The sequence below is a fragment of the Penicillium alfredii genome (genome assembly GCF_028826965.1).
Source record: "Penicillium alfredii strain IBT 34128 chromosome Unknown utg000001l_segment0_segment0, whole genome shotgun sequence".
In the NCBI taxonomy this organism is placed as follows: Eukaryota; Fungi; Ascomycota; class Eurotiomycetes; order Eurotiales; family Aspergillaceae; genus Penicillium; species Penicillium alfredii.
In genome coordinates this window covers 1,590,726-1,607,388 of record NW_026622698.1, presented here as the reverse complement: position 1 = coordinate 1,607,388, position 16,663 = coordinate 1,590,726, and the positions used below count along the sequence as shown (strand labels likewise).

General features: G+C 55.1%; 7 protein-coding genes across 7 annotated transcripts; 3 read left to right on the top strand and 4 right to left on the bottom strand.

Annotated features, from left to right (window-relative positions):
- Window positions 1-197: 197 nt before the first annotated feature.
- Window positions 198-2,942, bottom strand: NUU61_000591 (uncharacterized protein; the record flags this gene model as incomplete). Its single annotated transcript, XM_056651175.1, has 2 exons — window positions 198-2,614; window positions 2,927-2,942. 2 exons carry the CDS (start codon window positions 2,940-2,942, stop codon window positions 198-200), a joined length of 2,433 nt encoding a protein of 810 aa, XP_056516025.1.
- A 3,650-nt stretch (window positions 2,943-6,592) lies between these two features.
- NUU61_000590 (uncharacterized protein) lies at window positions 6,593-8,311 on the top strand (the record flags this gene model as incomplete). The annotated part of the gene is made up of 1 exon (XM_056651174.1): window positions 6,593-8,311. One exon carries the CDS (start codon window positions 6,593-6,595, stop codon window positions 8,309-8,311), a length of 1,719 nt encoding a protein of 572 aa, XP_056516024.1.
- Window positions 8,312-10,234: 1,923 nt separating this feature from the next.
- On the top strand, window positions 10,235-10,858 carry NUU61_000589 (uncharacterized protein; the record flags this gene model as incomplete). The annotated part of the gene is made up of 2 exons (XM_056651173.1): window positions 10,235-10,238; window positions 10,683-10,858. 2 exons carry the CDS (start codon window positions 10,235-10,237, stop codon window positions 10,856-10,858), a joined length of 180 nt encoding a protein of 59 aa, XP_056516023.1.
- Window positions 10,859-11,437: 579 nt separating this feature from the next.
- Window positions 11,438-12,232, bottom strand: NUU61_000588 (Yae1 family protein; the record flags this gene model as incomplete). The annotated part of the gene is made up of 1 exon (XM_056651172.1): window positions 11,438-12,232. The coding sequence occupies one exon, from the start codon at window positions 12,230-12,232 to the stop codon at window positions 11,438-11,440; it is 795 nt and encodes a 264-aa protein (XP_056516022.1).
- A 340-nt stretch (window positions 12,233-12,572) lies between these two features.
- Window positions 12,573-13,385, top strand: NUU61_000587 (uncharacterized protein; the record flags this gene model as incomplete). Its single annotated transcript, XM_056651171.1, has 1 exon — window positions 12,573-13,385. The coding sequence occupies one exon, from the start codon at window positions 12,573-12,575 to the stop codon at window positions 13,383-13,385; it is 813 nt and encodes a 270-aa protein (XP_056516021.1).
- A 119-nt stretch (window positions 13,386-13,504) lies between these two features.
- Window positions 13,505-14,042, bottom strand: NUU61_000586 (uncharacterized protein; the record flags this gene model as incomplete). The annotated part of the gene is made up of 2 exons (XM_056651170.1): window positions 13,505-13,834; window positions 13,941-14,042. The coding sequence occupies 2 exons, from the start codon at window positions 14,040-14,042 to the stop codon at window positions 13,505-13,507; spliced, it is 432 nt and encodes a 143-aa protein (XP_056516020.1).
- Window positions 14,043-14,550: 508 nt separating this feature from the next.
- On the bottom strand, window positions 14,551-16,338 carry NUU61_000585 (SD08430p; the record flags this gene model as incomplete). Its single annotated transcript, XM_056651169.1, has 2 exons — window positions 14,551-14,896; window positions 14,951-16,338. 2 exons carry the CDS (start codon window positions 16,336-16,338, stop codon window positions 14,551-14,553), a joined length of 1,734 nt encoding a protein of 577 aa, XP_056516019.1.
- Window positions 16,339-16,663: the final 325 nt, after the last annotated feature.

The following is a 16,663-nucleotide window of genomic DNA, read 5'->3' as shown; positions in this document are numbered from 1 at the left end:
CGCCCCCGAAAAGAAGATGAGATCGTTACAGATGCGGGTAAAAGACAATCCTCCCCCTTTTTTCTATGTACGCACTCGCCCACGAATCAAAGATCCAGAAAGAACAAGACAGAGGGAAGAAAGAGACAGCCTTGCAATGTAGACAAGGACCAATCTTGACTGAACTGCTGGAGGCCCAAACACCAGCACAACCGCGCTTAGTGCATGCTACGACTGGCCTGGCTAGCACGACTCGGACTCGTGCGACTGGGCTCGTCTTCCTCGAGGACATCGCTCAGGCGGGTGGGATGGCGATGACGCGGCGTGACAGACTCCCACCCGGTGCCGACGCCCCACCCGGAACCGCTGTAGTCGATGGTCGTGGGCGGGTAAGGGGCGTGCATCGGGGCTGAGGAGGTGGCGGCCGAGTAGGCGCCTTCGTTGGTGACATAGAGGCGGTCGTCGACGGGCGAAGGGTCATAGTCGTCGCTTTCCTCGGACAGCGGCGGCGGCGGGTAAGCGAACGGGTGGCCCTGGGCGTCGTGCGGGTAGTGGACGTAGTCGTCGTCGCCAGCGTCGCTGCTGCCGACGTATGAGCGGTCGTCGGGCTCGGAGGTCGGGGCGCCGGTGTATGGGGAGGCAGCAGCAGCGGTGGCGGCGGCGGCGGCGGGATGGTCGTGCTCATAGAACTGGGCCGGGTAAGGCGGTTTGGGGGCATTCGGGTCTGCGGGTTTGGTGTTCTCGGTGAAAGGATCTGATCCCGTGGGTGACATCGGCGGGTCTTGCTCGTAGTATTGTTGCCCTCCGCTCGGGTCCGGCCCCTTGCCCTGGTATGGCTCCGCTCCCATGGCTGTCGCGGTGGGGCCACCGGGGTACGGGCCCTCCCGGGTTGGGGGACGAGCCGCGTGGCGGTTGGGCAGGCCCTGGATCATAGGGACGACCTGCACTCCACCGACAAGCGTGGGCTCCCCACTTCGCAGGGAATTGGTACGGTCTCGCTCTTCCTGCTCGCGGCGGCCCAGCTCCTCCCACGCACGGCGCGCTTCCTCTTTGGAGATTTGGAGTTCGCGACGCATCTCCCGGAGGAGATCCTCGGCCCGGGTCTTGTCTTTCTCGGCGGTTTGGGCGGCGGCAAAGGCGTCGGCGCGGCCTTGTCGTTCGGCCTTGAGCTGGTGCTCCAGCTCACCCTGCACCTCTTTGGCTCGCTCCTGCTCGGCACGGGTGTCGAAGAACCAGCGTTGGAACTTGCGTTCTGAGGAGGCACGCAGACGTTGCAATTCGACTACCGCGTGAAACAAGTTGGCGCCTGCAGCGGACAAGTCCGTGATTTGTCGAGCAAGCTGCTGGCTGAGCGGGTCCCGTTCCAGATCCCCATTGTTCTGTTCCATCTTGCGGATCCAGTACCCAGTGAGCCCCTCCCAATGTGAAGAAAGCGTCTCCCATCGTTCGAATGCATGAGGGAAAGTGGCGCGACGCGGCTGTTGTAGGGTCTGGGAGCTGCCGGGCTGTGCTGCGGGAGCAGCTTGAGCAGGTTTCGAGAATCCACCCTGCCCTGTGTGAGCACCGGGTCCTGCTGCGGCACTTTGCGAGCGACCATGCTGCGGTGCAGATCCATCCAGGGGTGGTTGATTGGAAGCTGGTGCCGGCCGTGGCTGGGTGGGCACTTCTCCCGCACCAGAGGTCGGCGGTACCGCCTGATACTCCGGTCTGCGACCAGCTTGAGCAGCCGTGGGTCGAAAAGCAGGTGCGGAGCCTGGTGCAGTGACGGCGCCGGTCTCCGGCTGCATCTCAGGTCCGCGGGACGCTCGGGGGATGCGGGTTCTGGGCTGAGACATGGTATCGGTGGCAACGCCAGCAGTATATTGTTGCGCCTGCTGTTCCTGCTCCAATTGCTGGTGGTCCAGCTCTTCCTGTTCCCTGTCGCGAGCTTCTTGTTCGGCCTTGCGGCGCGCTTCCCGATCCCGACGCTGTCTCATGATGTCCGTCGGGGTCCGCACGCCACTCGGTGGCTGCGATGGCCCCGGCACGGGACCCGGAGCTGCGCGAGATGCGCCATTCTGAACACGGCCATTACCCATCGGCCCGGCGGGACCAGCGACACCTACCATATCTGACATAGACGCATTCACCTCGGACCAGTCGGTGGTGAACGAGAACGGCCGGCGGATGGCGTCCTCAAGAGCAAAGAGGATAGCCGAGGCAGTGCGCGACGAGACTCCGGTGGTTCTCCGCGGCCAATACGAGGTGTCGAGGAGTTGGTATGGATCGTCGACGGTGGACCCGTCGGTGGCGGTTTGCGCTTCGGAGTGAGCCGGTGGTAGGGCAGCTATACCAGTCGCAGGAGCCGGGTGCACCGAGACCGGGATTGAAGGTGTCGGCTGAGGACGGATGCCCGAGACGTCGAGGGAGACGGTTCGACGATGCAGCAATTGGCGAGCGTCGGACTGGCGACGGGCACGGCGCAATGGCCGATGAGATTCAAGGCCGCTGGAAGGACGAAATTGCGACTCGACAGAGTGAGAGGAAGAAGGGCGAACAGTCGGCTGCTGGCGCTGCCGCGCAAAGGTCGTAAGCGTTGCTGGGTCGTAAACGTCGTAAGCTTCGTCAGACGCTCTCGGGGTGTGGCGAGACACCGCTGAGAAGGGTCGATGGAATGGAGGATTGGAAGACAATGTGAGGTTGCCGCGTCACTGCGAAGTCGAGAGCTCTGCTGTGCGATCGTGGAGTGTCGATCACTCAGGGTTCGGATGCACCAGAGGGCTGTACAGATCACAACGCAGCGAAGCAGATGAAGAAGCAGACGAGAATAGAGTACAATTGCAGAAGCAGTCAAGGGCCAAGTCGAAAAGTGAAGCAAAAAGAGAGAGAGTCCCTGGGAGCAAAAGCAAAGACGTGGCTGGTTAATTGGGATGGCTGGGGTCGCCGCAGCTGGAGCTGCACACCAAACGTGTCTCGGGGACCATGAAGCGCCAACGCCCAGATGCAGAGTCTGGTTGTGAAGAAAATTGACTGGAAAGAAGAAAGGAAGGGGGAAAAAAAGTGACGTGCTTGCAATTGCGCTGAGGAATGGAAGCCTGAGGGGAAATCCGGATGGAATGTTGCCCCAGATCACACACTGCTCTCTCCGGGGCGTCGTCTTCGATCGCCTTCGAGTCTGCGTTTCGCTGGCACTAAAAAAATGCACGAACAAGTAGTGAATGTCTGAATCCAATCAATTTTCGCATGCGAACTGCCAATTATCGAGTCAAGGCGCAGCGGAACCGGTCGGGGGGAAGAGAAGCACTACCTCTCAATAATTACTGCAGGCTTGGTCGCACCGGAGACGATCGAATCGGAGAAGCAAGCAATCGCGAAGAGACAAAGAAAAAGACCAAGGAAAAGAGAAATGGGAGATGGTGAAAGCGTCCGAGACAGGAGACACCCTGCTAAACATAATTCAATCCGACAACCCGACCCGCCATACGAAACCAGGACTGCTTGATCTTCATTGTTCGGGTGCCACGGTTGGGGATTCGCCAAGGATCGAAGATCTGTGAGAGGGAAGTGATGCGTTGGCAGTACGGAGGTATATTGCATTGGGCATCGAGGAGGTTGAACTAGTGATATATATATATATATATATATATATGTCCATGGATTGTATATCCTGGGATACTGCTCTTCACCACATTATCACGATACTATTTCGATTTACCCCGTTGTGTGCTTCAGATCTCAGGAACGCACAATTTAAATCGGGTTCCAGCGGTTCCAGCGGTTCCAGTGGTTCAATCGGCGCCGGTTCGGGCTGCAATTCATGGAACGAACTGACTCCACTGAGATGGCCTGAGATTTGAGGCAATCGGTGTATCGCATAGATTATCGCTGCCGCTATGACCAATTTTCGGGCATTACTCTTCTAAATTGAATCAATCCCCTCATGAAATGTTTTTTTCTTCAATATCCGCCTGACCGTAACTGATCACGCTCACCATAGTGAGTAGAGAAGAAGGATAGCCTTGCGACCTGCTTCTCCACACCCCACACGGGAGACACGGGGATAAGCAACAATGAACAACCCCTGGAGCAATAGCAAGAGCAACAGTGATTGCACGAAACGAGAACACCCCTGCATTGCCCCAGGTGAAAAAAAATTAGACAGCACCAGGGAGTCTGGCGCGAAACCCCGGATCGCACTTACCTCGCAACTCATCCAAAACAAAACAAACAAAGCAACGCGAGACAATAGACAAAAGACGCAGAAAAAGGTCTGGACCGATGCCGCGGACGGGAGATGCAAGGGCAAGTGTGCACTTCGGAGAATTTGAGCACTTACTGAGGTAGTCGGCTCGCGGGGAAGTCGAGCCGCTGCATCGCGGATGCACCGGCTTGAGCCCGGGGATCGAGAAAAGGGGGGGCGAGATCCCATTAGTGAGGTAGGTTTCACGCATGCCTTGCAGGCCATCAGAGATCCCCGGGAAAGCTTGGAGCGCTGTGATCGAGAGATGTTTCAGTGTCCCTTGTCCACGGAGTCGGGTCGTGAGCCATTGGCCAATCAAGTAGATGGGGGATCGAGACATTTGCGGATCACTTGGGAGTTCCCCGATGAAAAAAGGTTCAAGATATGTCTAGCATCAATATGGACGATTGATGTCTCTCGCCGGGAGGGAGAGGAAATGTCGATCATGGTGATAGTAGCCCTACCGGGGATCCCCTTCAGGAACTCCCGCCAGGAACGTCTTCCTGCGAGGACCAATAACTCAATGCAATTTTTTTTTTTGCAAGCTTGCCTTGCACACCGGGGACGAGGTGAGCAACAATAATTTCTAATTACAAGCATTGAGCATCGCAGTTGAGGAATGTGAGCACCGGAAGAGAAGCGAGGGTTCTGCAGCGGTAGCAACGTCCGGCGTTGCGATCGAAAAAGCAATGCATGGACCAGGAGAATATCCAGTGTTGGGATCCCGTCGATCAGGGGCATCAGGGAGCGGCCCGTAGATATATATACAGCCGGACATGCACTTTGGAGGGCCCGGAGACGTCCGCGCTGTCGGATGCATGCACGACAGACTTTTCATTGGAATGTGGGGATATTGAAGAAGCCAAGCTTATGTCTCGAGTGTGTTTTGACTCAAAATGAAAGAGTTGAGCTGGATCAAAACAATCGATCCATAGATATGGTGGCGAAAGAGAGAGACGGGAGAGCCGTCGAAAATGGTTGATAGCTGACAGCCAATCCTCTTGGGATTTCGTCCCGATTTAAAGATTCAATCAAATGTAGGTTCATTGATCAGCCAATGACACTATTTGACGAGGTGTGCAGAGTCGACGCGAGTAACAGGGCCGCATTTGTGACTCGTCAACTGTCAAGCGTGTACAAGTCGGGTTGTCCGACCTGGGCTCCTCCACGCCCCTGACGCACACAGAAAGTTAGGTTCGTTGGTCCGGTTGAACTATCGAGGCTGGCACGAACACCCGATTGTGGTCCGGAATTGATGCACAACGCTGAAGCCATCCACGCCATGGTGGAACAGTCAACCCGGTGTTACGAACAGGAGAGATCCTGTACACAATGCTAATCTCTCAGGGGAAAAGAAACGGGAGAAAAAGAATAGAACATAATCAAAAGCAAATATCAGAATAAAAATAAAAACGAAGCATAGCAAAAACAAACAAACATCGAGACAAGCAAACGCCGCGTCGAGTCCATCGACCAGTTCGCGATGACATGCGACCAGACAACATTGCGGGAAGTGCGACTCGAGTGACCACCGTTGCGCGGTTACGGGGAATGGACGTCTGGAATCCGAAACTGTGGCTTTTGGCGTGAAGACTCTTGAGGCGATGACCACACAGATCACCACGATCGGCGCTGGTCCACTTCGTGGCTGATCCGGGAAGGCTTCCGCGCCAGATGGACACAGGTCGGGGTGGCTGATATCTCACATTTCGCGAAAGCCGTAGGATGCAGCGGGTGCCGTCCGTCGATGCAGAGTGCAGGGTGGAGAGAAAAGAAAGAAGTCCACACAATGAAATGCAGGCATCCGCGAGTTCGATTCAACCGGCCCGAATTGGAGTGAAGCCGGATTGAAGGGAAATGAGACGAATCTATGAAGATTGACAAAATTGATGTCATTTAGTTTCTCGTAGGACACGCGACGACACACGACACCCGTGTTACAAACCTCATGGACAGAGAGAGATACCGAAGGGCAAAACGCCGGAAGCTATCCCCGCGCCCTTGCTGGGCTCCGATCGAGAGGGTCCTTGCTGCACATCCCTACGGAAGGGGAGTCATGTAAGGTCGGATAGGTCATGATGGGTCCCCTGGGTCTTTTGTTTACTTGCATTGGCATGCAGCTGGTTTCCCCCGGCCACCAACAGACCCGAAGCCTGGGTGGATTAGGGTTATTTTTGGCGTGTATAAACATATCCCCTTCACCCTGGTCCACTTGCTCTCCCATTCTCCCCGTCATTCCTTCTCTTTCTCTCTTGTCCTGGTGGCAACTATCTGTCGTGTATCTTCTGGGACTTTGTTTTTTTCTTTGTTTTTTTTTTTTTTTTTTTTTTTGCTATCGGGATCTCTGCAGTCCCTATATTCACGGTGTTTAAGTCTTCATTGGCATTAGAGTCCATGGCTCACGGAGACACGTACTGTCCGGGTGATTTGGACGCATTGCACCAAGACCGGAACAGATCAGAGACGACTATTTGTCTGCCCTCGCCATCGCCTATCAAGCGAGTCTCGACCTACTATCCCAAGGCGGGGACAAAGGTCCTCGAGGAATCCAACCTCGATCCATTCTACCTCGAGCAGTCGCTGGCTGCCACACCCACCTGGGGCTCATACCACCCGGAAATCCGACATGAGAACTTCAGTCACGACAATACCCAGTATTATACATTGTCCTTGACCACCGGGAACGATCTGTCGTACCCTGACGAGCTTTCATTGCCTTACTCCGGCCCAGACCGATCTACACTTGGAAAGCTCGAGCTGGAAAACAGCAGGAGATTCCATCGCTATACTTCCTCCACCGAAGACCAAAAACCTCTGCACAGCAGTCAGAACTCTTTCAGCTCGGTGGAAACAGACAGCACCACCCCCGATTTGACGCCGAGCAGCTCCTTTTCCTCGGTCTACTCCTCTCCTGCCTGCCCTGACGCTGTCCTCAAGGCGACACAGCAACTATACAAACACGCGCTGGAAGCACACGGTCAACCTCGCCGTCGCTTCTACCTGCCTCCCTCCACACCTCCCAAAAACTGTCTTCCCCCGCTACCACCGCTGCCGGCGGGTCTCTCGACCCCGGGAGACACGCGACCTACTACTCCTGTCGCGGAGCCGTCCAACGACTCTACTACTACCATCACCATGCGCTACACAGAGACTGCAAGCTCGTGTTCCTCGCGCCGGCGCAAGGCCCACCCTACCCTCAACCTGTCGCAAGGAACAAGTAGCCACAGCTCGCGTCGGAAACAATCCAGCCCCGGCACGCGCCCCCCTCTTGACCCATCTATGATCTCTCCACCGAGTCTGTTCAACCCTGTCACGATGGAGCCGCATGCGACGCACTTTGACCAGGCCCTCTTCATCCCTGCCAATGACTCTGCAAGCCCTGCCCCTAGCCCTATTGCTAGTTCTCCACCTATTTCGCGTCAATGGACTGCCACATCCGTGGAGCGGCCCTCGACGTCAACCACGGAAGCATATTGCGAACAGTCCGTGTGGGAGTCAGACTCGGACACCGAGTCGATTGGTCACAAATCCCTCTCGCGCAGACCCATCGACACCCTGCGCAAGGTGCGAAGTCGCGCAAAGCTTCGCCCGGCCAAGTCGCAGCCCAAACTCCACCAGGCCATGATTGATGACCAGCCGACGGAGAAGTTCCCCTGTATGCCAGACGATGCCGTCGGTGAGCCTGTTCTTGACCCCTTCCGGGCCACCAGCCTCGACCGTCCTATCACAACCCGTGACGGTACGCGGCCTATAGGGCTGCAGACACTACGCCTCGTTGCTCCCTCTACCACCTCATTGATCCGTCCTCGCTCTCGCAATGACAGCTCTCGCAATGACAGCAGTCTCCGTGAGCAAGCCCTCGATAGCTCTACCGCTGCTGCCGCACAGGCCAAATCTCGACGTCGCCAGCGCTCTGATTCTCCAGAATACTCTAACAACCCTCTCCACCCCCCCCACAAGGAAAAGCTCACCTCACTCTGCCACGAGCAACATTCCGACGCTACCATCGTCGAAGCAGAGTCCGAGTCCAGGCCCTTCTTCCGCCGCGTCATGGACTCTCTCCGGTCCTTGAACTGTTCCAAACGACCCAAGGCCACCTCCAATCCCATTTAAAAGCTCTATTTTCTCTATACCCGGCGCTTCCGGGGGTCTCGGCGTTCTGCTTCCATGATGAATATTTGCCATTGTTTGGCCTCCGCTTTTCCAACGATCACTGAAACGATTTCTTACTGTCTGATGTCCCAACGTGTTTCATGATAATGAACACTCCCACGCTCTTTTGATGTCTCATGCACCCTGCCAAACTGGACCGAGTGGTCTATGACTACTTGCCAACGACTAATGAAGTCTTAAGAGTTACTTTTCGGATGGCTTGATGCCTCCACATGCTTGCAACCAACTCTACCACTCAGCCACGGCCACAATGAGGCAATTGTGCCTCTATGCAACGGCTTTGACCGAGTCTGCAGTCTCGGGCTCCCACCATCTTTCAATTTTCTTTCCCATCTTCCAGATCTTTCCGAGTCATGTCTTTATGTTGATGTTTCTTATTGCCTTTGTACCACCATTTGGTATATGTCTTGGCGTCCCCTAATGATGTTTCCGCTCACGGTCTTTCCCATCCTTGTTCTTGATTGATTCTTTCATCCTGACTACAATTTTCTTTGGCTGTCTTCAACGACATTTCCTTTACTGTCTTGTGTCACCTACAATAATTACATAAAGGAACACGGCGCACGGTGATCTCCCTCTGCCCAAAAATGTATTTTCCTTTTCTTTGGAATTCTCGGACTCGGCGCACTCGGCACAAAAGCATGCTCGTTATCAAGATTATCAGCAATGCAAAAGATGCAAAGCCTTTTAAAAATATGATCTTCATGCTACACTGTTGTCATGGTAATTACTGTAGGCAAATGTAGATGTTTGGAATGTGGGGGACTTGGGCTGGGCTGTTCTGCGTGACGTTGAAGGTATTCTTGACTACCACTTGTTACAATGGCATTGTTTCGTCAGGCGGGGCATATAAGTGACCTTTTTTTTTTTTTTAGTATATCAATCTGTAGATGAATATAATGGCTGTCATATGAGTGTCACTGCCACAACTAACATTCTCTAGCCGTTGCAGTTCTTCCGTAGAAGATATAGGCTTCGATTTTGGATATATGACGACACCTAGACCAAGGGCGTCAACAAAGCAACCCCCAATTCCAGGCAAGGAGATCGACCCTCATAGACTTTGTCAATCCCATCTATGGTGATATCCATATGTCTCCCCCTTTTCCCTGTGTATTGTCTTACCGGATGCACCCAGGAAACCTAACCCTAACCACGCCAGCGACACTATCTCCACTTTGTGAATTGACCCTATACTCCCCCTAATCGACTTGATTCAAGTTCCTTTTTTTCCTCTTTTTTTCTTTTCTGTTGTTATTTTGTTTCACATCAACCTTATCCCACGCAGAACCCCACCCTTCCGGATTCAGGATCGTCTGCAGGGATCAGCGCCCATCTACCCGCTTTCCCCGGTCTTGTTCCTTGTTGCAGTGTGCATTGCAGAAGTGTGATCCTGGCTGCTGGGTTTCAAATGAAGAAGTACTTACAGCGGAGGAGTTGGTACTATTTACTTTAGACTGTTATGTCCAGTAGGAGCTATATGATCGAGGGCTTATTGTGCAAGCAGAGTGGGGCTTGGGATTCGTCTCCACTTGGGCTACACAGTCAAGACCCACAGCGATGGTGTGGGTCTGAAGGGGACGTAGTAGATATACTTCGTTTTAATCGTCCTTTTTCTTTGTTTTTGGCTTTGCGTACTTCACTCACTCTGGTGATGCAGTTTGAGCTCTACAGACTATTGATCTAAACCCATTTGGAAGTCTTGCCAGGTCATCGGGAAGTGTGGGGATGCGATACAGAAGAAGCTCTCTCTCTCTCTATCCCTTGCTTCGCCAAGAGTAGACTGATGTCCTTACGATGGACCTCGGCAGACATTTACTAAGTTGTTGTAGAAAAACAAGAAAAGCCTTTACACTAATTAACATGGGTAAGGGGAATCGAAAATGAATTCTGGTTCGCAGCCTAACTTATTCTATCTTCTCTAATGACTCCGTGTTTTCTCGTCAAATCTAGCTAGGTCTCTGCATAAAGAGAGAAAAGATGGGGAGATTTAACAAAGAAGAACGAAAGAATACAAGAAAAACTACTACAGTGGAAACAAGCAAAAGGTTGGCCACCCCAGGAATCGACCGGATACCTGCCCCGCAGGGCTTACCCCCAGGTAAGTGTCATCCTAGCAGGCGTGCTACCATTGCACCAACTTGGCTTTATTACATGAATCCTCTAGGAACAGGTTCCAAGTCATACCGATCTATGTTAAGTTTCATCTATAACTATGGACAGACCCCTTCAGATGTATCCAGATTCATCAACACTGAGTGTAGCCACCTAACTGACAGAATCCCTGTACACCCGATATTGACTTTTGCAGAAAACGGCTGGGCACCCCTGCCTAGAACACATCTTTCCCAAATCCCTGGGCCGGGGATTCCATCCGGCAGCAACATGCAGGACGACTTGACCCACCGGCTGCATCGCCTTGACTTCCCCGAAACCCTCCCAACGCAGTGGGTTTCAGATCGATCGAAGATCCCGGTGGAGCCATAAATCCATCTTCTGCAGGGAACAGGTCGAGGCCACTAGCTAGACAGAGGGATGGATAGATCCATGAGTGACTGCCTGGAGCTACCCACTTGAGTGGCTGGGTTGCATCGTCGATGAACAGAGTATCGGATGTCTTTTGGATTTGGTCGCGGCGGCTGCTTCTCAGAGGCTTCCAAGGTCGTCGAGATATCATCCACTCCACACCATAGCAACAATTGTTTTGATCTGTGATCCGCAGGCAACAGCGTCTCGTCTTCATTGTCTCAAAGAAACAAAGCTGTTCTTTTGCGTGTCTCGACCCCCGGACCGGCCTTCCGTCTCCCGGCCGCTGCATCATCCTTGCAGCGGCAGCAGAGCTGTCCAGGTGTCTGGGTCTCACTTCGGCCAGGGACAATCGCGCAGCGCGGGACGGCCAGCGGAGCACCCCCGTGGGATCCGCGACGCAGCCCTGATCCGCTCCCCTGCAGGAACTGCGCAGTCTTCGAAGCAGACCCTCCCCGGGGAAGCCGATGCTGCGCACAGCCACAGGTAAGCACCACTGTGGCCGGGGGCAGCAAAATTGATGCCGCACAGCGCCACCTTTCAGCTTTGCTCAATCGTCCCGCCCTTGTCTCCTGTTTTTGCTCCCTGGTTTTCTTTCTCCTCCAGGGCTTCCATGTTCTCTTCCCACCGGGGCACGGCGACCCTTCCCTCCCATTTCGAGATTGCTACGTCTCCCTTTCGCGCCAGTTGTGTCTCTGCCCGCTCCCCTGCTTGCCCGCTCGGCACGATCTCCGCTGGAGTCCCTGCCCCGGCACCTGCCTCGCCACCCGTAAACACAGACTGCACGTCGAGATCCTTGAGAGCAAGCTGGTACAGCTTCAGAACCTGCGCTTTCTTCTGACGGCGGGTCTCTGCCTTGGCGGCATCGCTTGTTGGCCCGTCCGATGTAGACGAAGACCCCGCCACACCCTGCGCCTCGGGTTTCTTCACCGCATAACCACTGCGCTCCTCCAGCCCGCGTAGAATGCCCTCCATAATCCCGAGCACTGTCCCCGCCCGCATCCCCAGCTGAGCGCCCACCGGGAACCCCGCGTCGAAGCCGCTCTGGACGTGCTCGCCTTTGGAGGTCGCCACGCCATCCCGGTAGCCCGCGGTGACATGTTGTCTTCGCAGCGATGGCAGATCAGAAGGCTCTGCTGTAGTGGCCGTCTCGGGAGCACGCTCAGGGACTGCGTGTCGGACCTCGTCGCGGGGCGGCGACGACCCGAAGATGTCGTCGAGCGAGTTGTCGACTGCGGGCTGGGTCGCCGTGTCGGTTTGCGTGGAAGTCATAATCGTAGCGGGCGAGGACGGGGCGGACGGTGCTGAGCTGGAGTCGGTGTGCGTCGAGGTCATCGTCTGAGCGCGGGTGCAATTGTTGGTGAGGGGAGTGTCTTGGAAAATTGTTGCGATCGGCGGGTAGATCCCGGTGGATCCACTCTACTGTTTCTACACTTCTTCCGACTCGGGCTTGTGGACTTTGCTTACCTTGGTATCAGCATATTGAACAATTAACCAAATCAGGAGAATGGGGTCGGCCTGCTCACAATGTCTTTTAATACATACTTGGGACTTTGGCCCCGCCCCACCGAGCGACCTGTTGCTCCCAGCAGTAAGCGGCTGCTAGTTCCAACCAGCTCCGAATTTCGCTCTCTCTTTCCGAACACCCCAGAATATCCCCAAAGACGCAAATATCATGGCGAAACACTCGCTTCGCCGAGTAATCGCGTACATCGTCGTGCCCACGGGAGCAGCAAGCTACGGCATCCACCGGGGCCTTAGCCACCTGGAAGAGAAATACCCGGAGCTACCTGCAAAAGCCACAACCAGCACCGCACTCCGCACTCCAAGCAGCCCAGCTACGCAGCGATGCGCCTATACCGACGTCTACGCAACGCGCGTACCTCTGCCAGCCCTCGAATTGCGCACCCGCCCTTCTTCTTTGTCCACCACCACGAGTGATAAAACAGCGCTCGAAGACGCCTGGGCGCGATCAGTGATTGGCAGCAAGCTCCTGCGCGCCGAAGGCTTCCTCATCGGCCTCTTCAAGCACGGCCGGTACACGCCCGGTAACACCGGCGACACCGAAGCCGGGTTCGCGCCCGACGCAGAGACCGGCGCGCCGCGTGAGCTCCTCAACGGCATGCTCGTTGCGCAGCGGGAGCCGGGGTCGCCGGACGCTGACAGCAACGGGCTGCTGATTTCGTGGCAGATGGCAGACGAGCCGCGCGCGTTCTTCGAGAAGATCGCGCGCTGGGGGTATCCGTGGCGCCTGATGTCTGGGGGCCGGCATGAGATGAGCGTGTCCGAGCCGTTTGAGATGTGTGGTCAGGGGAGGGTGGTAGAGGTGCGGTTTGCGACGGCGCATGACTATGAGGTTGTACCCGAGGAGGGAGGGCCGGAGACGCAGAAGATTATTCCTGGTTGGACGGCGCGGTTGCATCGGGGGTATGCGAGGTTGGTGTTGGATCTTGCGGCGAGAGAGGTAGAGCAAGCAGACTGGGATTGAGACCCCGTAATTCTCTGCTCTGCTCTGCTGATTGATGTATTGTGTATTCTCCCCTCGACTACCCCCTTAAGGTATACTACAGCCAAAACATACATACATCTCATTCCCCCCCTCATAATCTAAAAACATCCAGCCCCATGCTCAACAACAACCCACCCCCTCCACCCCAAAAACGGATAGCAAACCTCCCACCCACTCGTTATAGCCCCGACAAGCGCCTGCTCGCCCCCGGAGCAATCCTGCGTCCGAAACATGCACAGATCCTTGACGTCGTCGGGCCCGGGACTTTTCCAGCTGAGACTCTGCACCGAGGAGGTATTGTAGAGCGAATAATCCAGCAAGGCACAGGTGCGTGTGTTGGCGCCGGATCGGTGGAGGACTGTTCGGGCGATGTTGGAGGCGTTGGGATTGCAGGCTGGGATGGCGGCGTTGAAGAGGCGCAGGTCCCACTTTTTTGTGTTGTGTGTGTTAGTTTTGAAGGTGTATCCATGGATGTAAGTATGTTGGAATATATATACTCCTGCCCAGGTGGAGGTGGATTTTGAGGTTACGTACGCTTCTGTACTTCAGGGTACCCAGCTCCTCTGGGCTCGGTAGGGCTGTCACTGCGAGGGCATAGGTGCTCAGCACCGCGAGAGCGAGACCAAGATATCGCATCGTGGAGATGAGAATAGCGAGTATCTCGGATGATGAGCGGGTTCAATGGCAAGAATTCAAGCGAGATGGTTGACTTCGTGAATGTTGACTTCGTGAAATGAAGAGCAAGAAAAAGAAGAGAAGAAAAATGCAACGGGAACTCGCCACTTGAATATTCCCAACTGCAGTCTTGGTCTGCAACAGCGTAGCGCGGGGCTTGCAGAGGGCACGTTTGGCGGAAGAAAACAAAGAGCTGGAACTGGATTCAATGGAGTCGCTGAATATCGCAGTACAACTGATGCAGCGTTGGCTCCGAAACCTGGCGAATAGGGCTCGGGGTCGATGCTGCAGCTTATTCCATCTGACACGCCGAGTTGCCCCTAATTAAATGAGCCTATTGCTCTTAGAACAGTCGGCGAAATATCATTCTTTGGCTGTATCAATCTATGTGGTTTATATCCCAGTAGAAGTATAAAAAAAAAAAAAAACAGACACGAGACAGCCCAAGCAACTCGGCCACAGCCATACACTAGTCTCGTTCGTTGGTCGGCATTAGCCGCCAGGCCCGCAGAGGCAGGTTCTGCAGCCTGGTGGCGGCCGGCTTGATGAACATCACAAATGTCACCGTGCCAATGGCCACACACAGGATGTTGGTCAGGTAGTAGCCGTCGCGGCCGACCTGGCAAGTCCCGCCGCCGTTGACGCAGCGGTTCTTCTCCGGCTCGAGGGCGCAGGAGAACGCGGTGGTGACCAGCGCATCCTTGAGCTGGCTGGGGGGGATAGGAACGGTAGGAGGGAGACAAGTCGCCTCGGTGAACATATCAACCAGCTTGAGGATGAAGTAGCGTGGGAAGGTCCCACCCAAGTTGCAGACACTATCAAGATCAGCAAAGCCAGACTATAAAAAAAAGGAGCAAGATTCAACTTACGTTGCCAGGAGCGTCATGTATGTCCCTCCAATGGCCGGGTCCGCAATGCGCGCGTGGAAGGCGGAGATAGCCACAAACATGACTGTGTTCATAAAGGTCGAGATAATATGCTCCATAATGACCGTCATCAGGTACCAGAACGGCACGTCCGTGCCGCTGGGGAAAATCATCACAGTCAGCTGGGCCAGCACCGCAGCCGCCAGCCGACCGACAAAGGCCCAGCCCCAGAGCCGCATCGGGGTATACTCGGTCGACCACTTGCCGGCATAGTAGCCCAGCATAATCTCAAAGGGGAAATCTATCAGCACGACCAGGGCCATGTTATCCTGGCCAAAGCCCTTGTCAAGTAGCTTCAGACTCGTCACGCCGTCGTTGGCCTGGAAGCCGATCTTGGCAATCAGGTGGATGATGATAATGGTCTGGATGTTCTTCAACTTCAACACACTCCACATGCTCTTGTAGACATCGAGAATGCTATCACGCTCTTTGGTGTGGTCCTCCTTCTTGAGCAGAGCCAGACCCAGGGTCACCAGCAGATACGCCCAGCCCCAGAAGGTCAGGTAGGTGCCCAGCGACAACAAACCGCCCTCGCCGGGGATAGTACGGAACCACCGATTGGCAAAGTCTTTGGAGTTAAACGCCAGGAACACGGTGTACGACAGGAAATGACCAGCCGTAAGTCCCACAGTCTGGGCCGTCGAAGCGTAGGAGATGTTCGGCTGAGACATCAAGGTGATGGCCCACCCATCTACGGCAATATCCTGCGTGGCACAGAAAAACACGAGTCCAAACCACCAGTAGGTGAAATTCCACACGCCGGCGCCGCCATTCGCACCCGCCTGTGTCATCATCGGCTCGATGCGGCCACCCAGATAAATCATCGCCAGACCAGCCACCACCTGGACAGGGGTAATCCAGCTCTTGCGGCGGCCGAATCGCGGACTCCACACAGCATCGACGATAGGGCTCCAGAACAATTTCAAGGAGTAGGGGTATGAGGCGAGTGAGAACACGCCGATCTGGCCGTAGGACAGGTGAGGCTTGAGCAGAAAGGGCACGGAGCCGGTCGCCAGACCCATGGGCACGCCCTGCAAGAAGTACAGCAGGACCAGTAGCAGGAAATTCCGGCGGTCATTGGCGGGCAGGTTCTGGAAGCTCGTGGTGGTCATGACCGGGGTCGGCGGGACCACGGGCTCGCTGTCGAGGGAGAAGCCCGGATGCGACATGAGGCGGGTAGCTCGGTCGGCGGACGATTCGGAGGAGGGAGTATCCCGCTTGCGCATCTCGATGTTGTTCATCTTGCTGTTAGCATGGCCGTTCTGGCCGGTTGCAACTTTCAAGCTCGGTTTGGAGCGCCGCTTGGAGAGGGTGGCGTTCTTTCGTGTCATTGAAATTCACTTCGATGCGAAAATTGAGTCGCGGAGGCGCCGGCTATCGACTGGAATCCGGATGGGAGGATCGCAGTCGGGTTGGAAAGATCAGGGAGAAAAAAAGGAAGGAAGCGCTTCGTGGGGATGCCAAATAGCGTGTGGCTTAGACGGTCAAGGTCCACTTGATCCCACGCGTGTTAAGCGGTTGTAGAAGAAGAAATGAGTGACCAATGCATGGAGGACCGAGGGGATAAGATGGAGTCCTCAGCGAGTGGCATGCATGAATGAATGCTGGAGGGAGAATTGCGGGAGACTTGCAATTGAGGCAAGCTGGCCTCTCGGC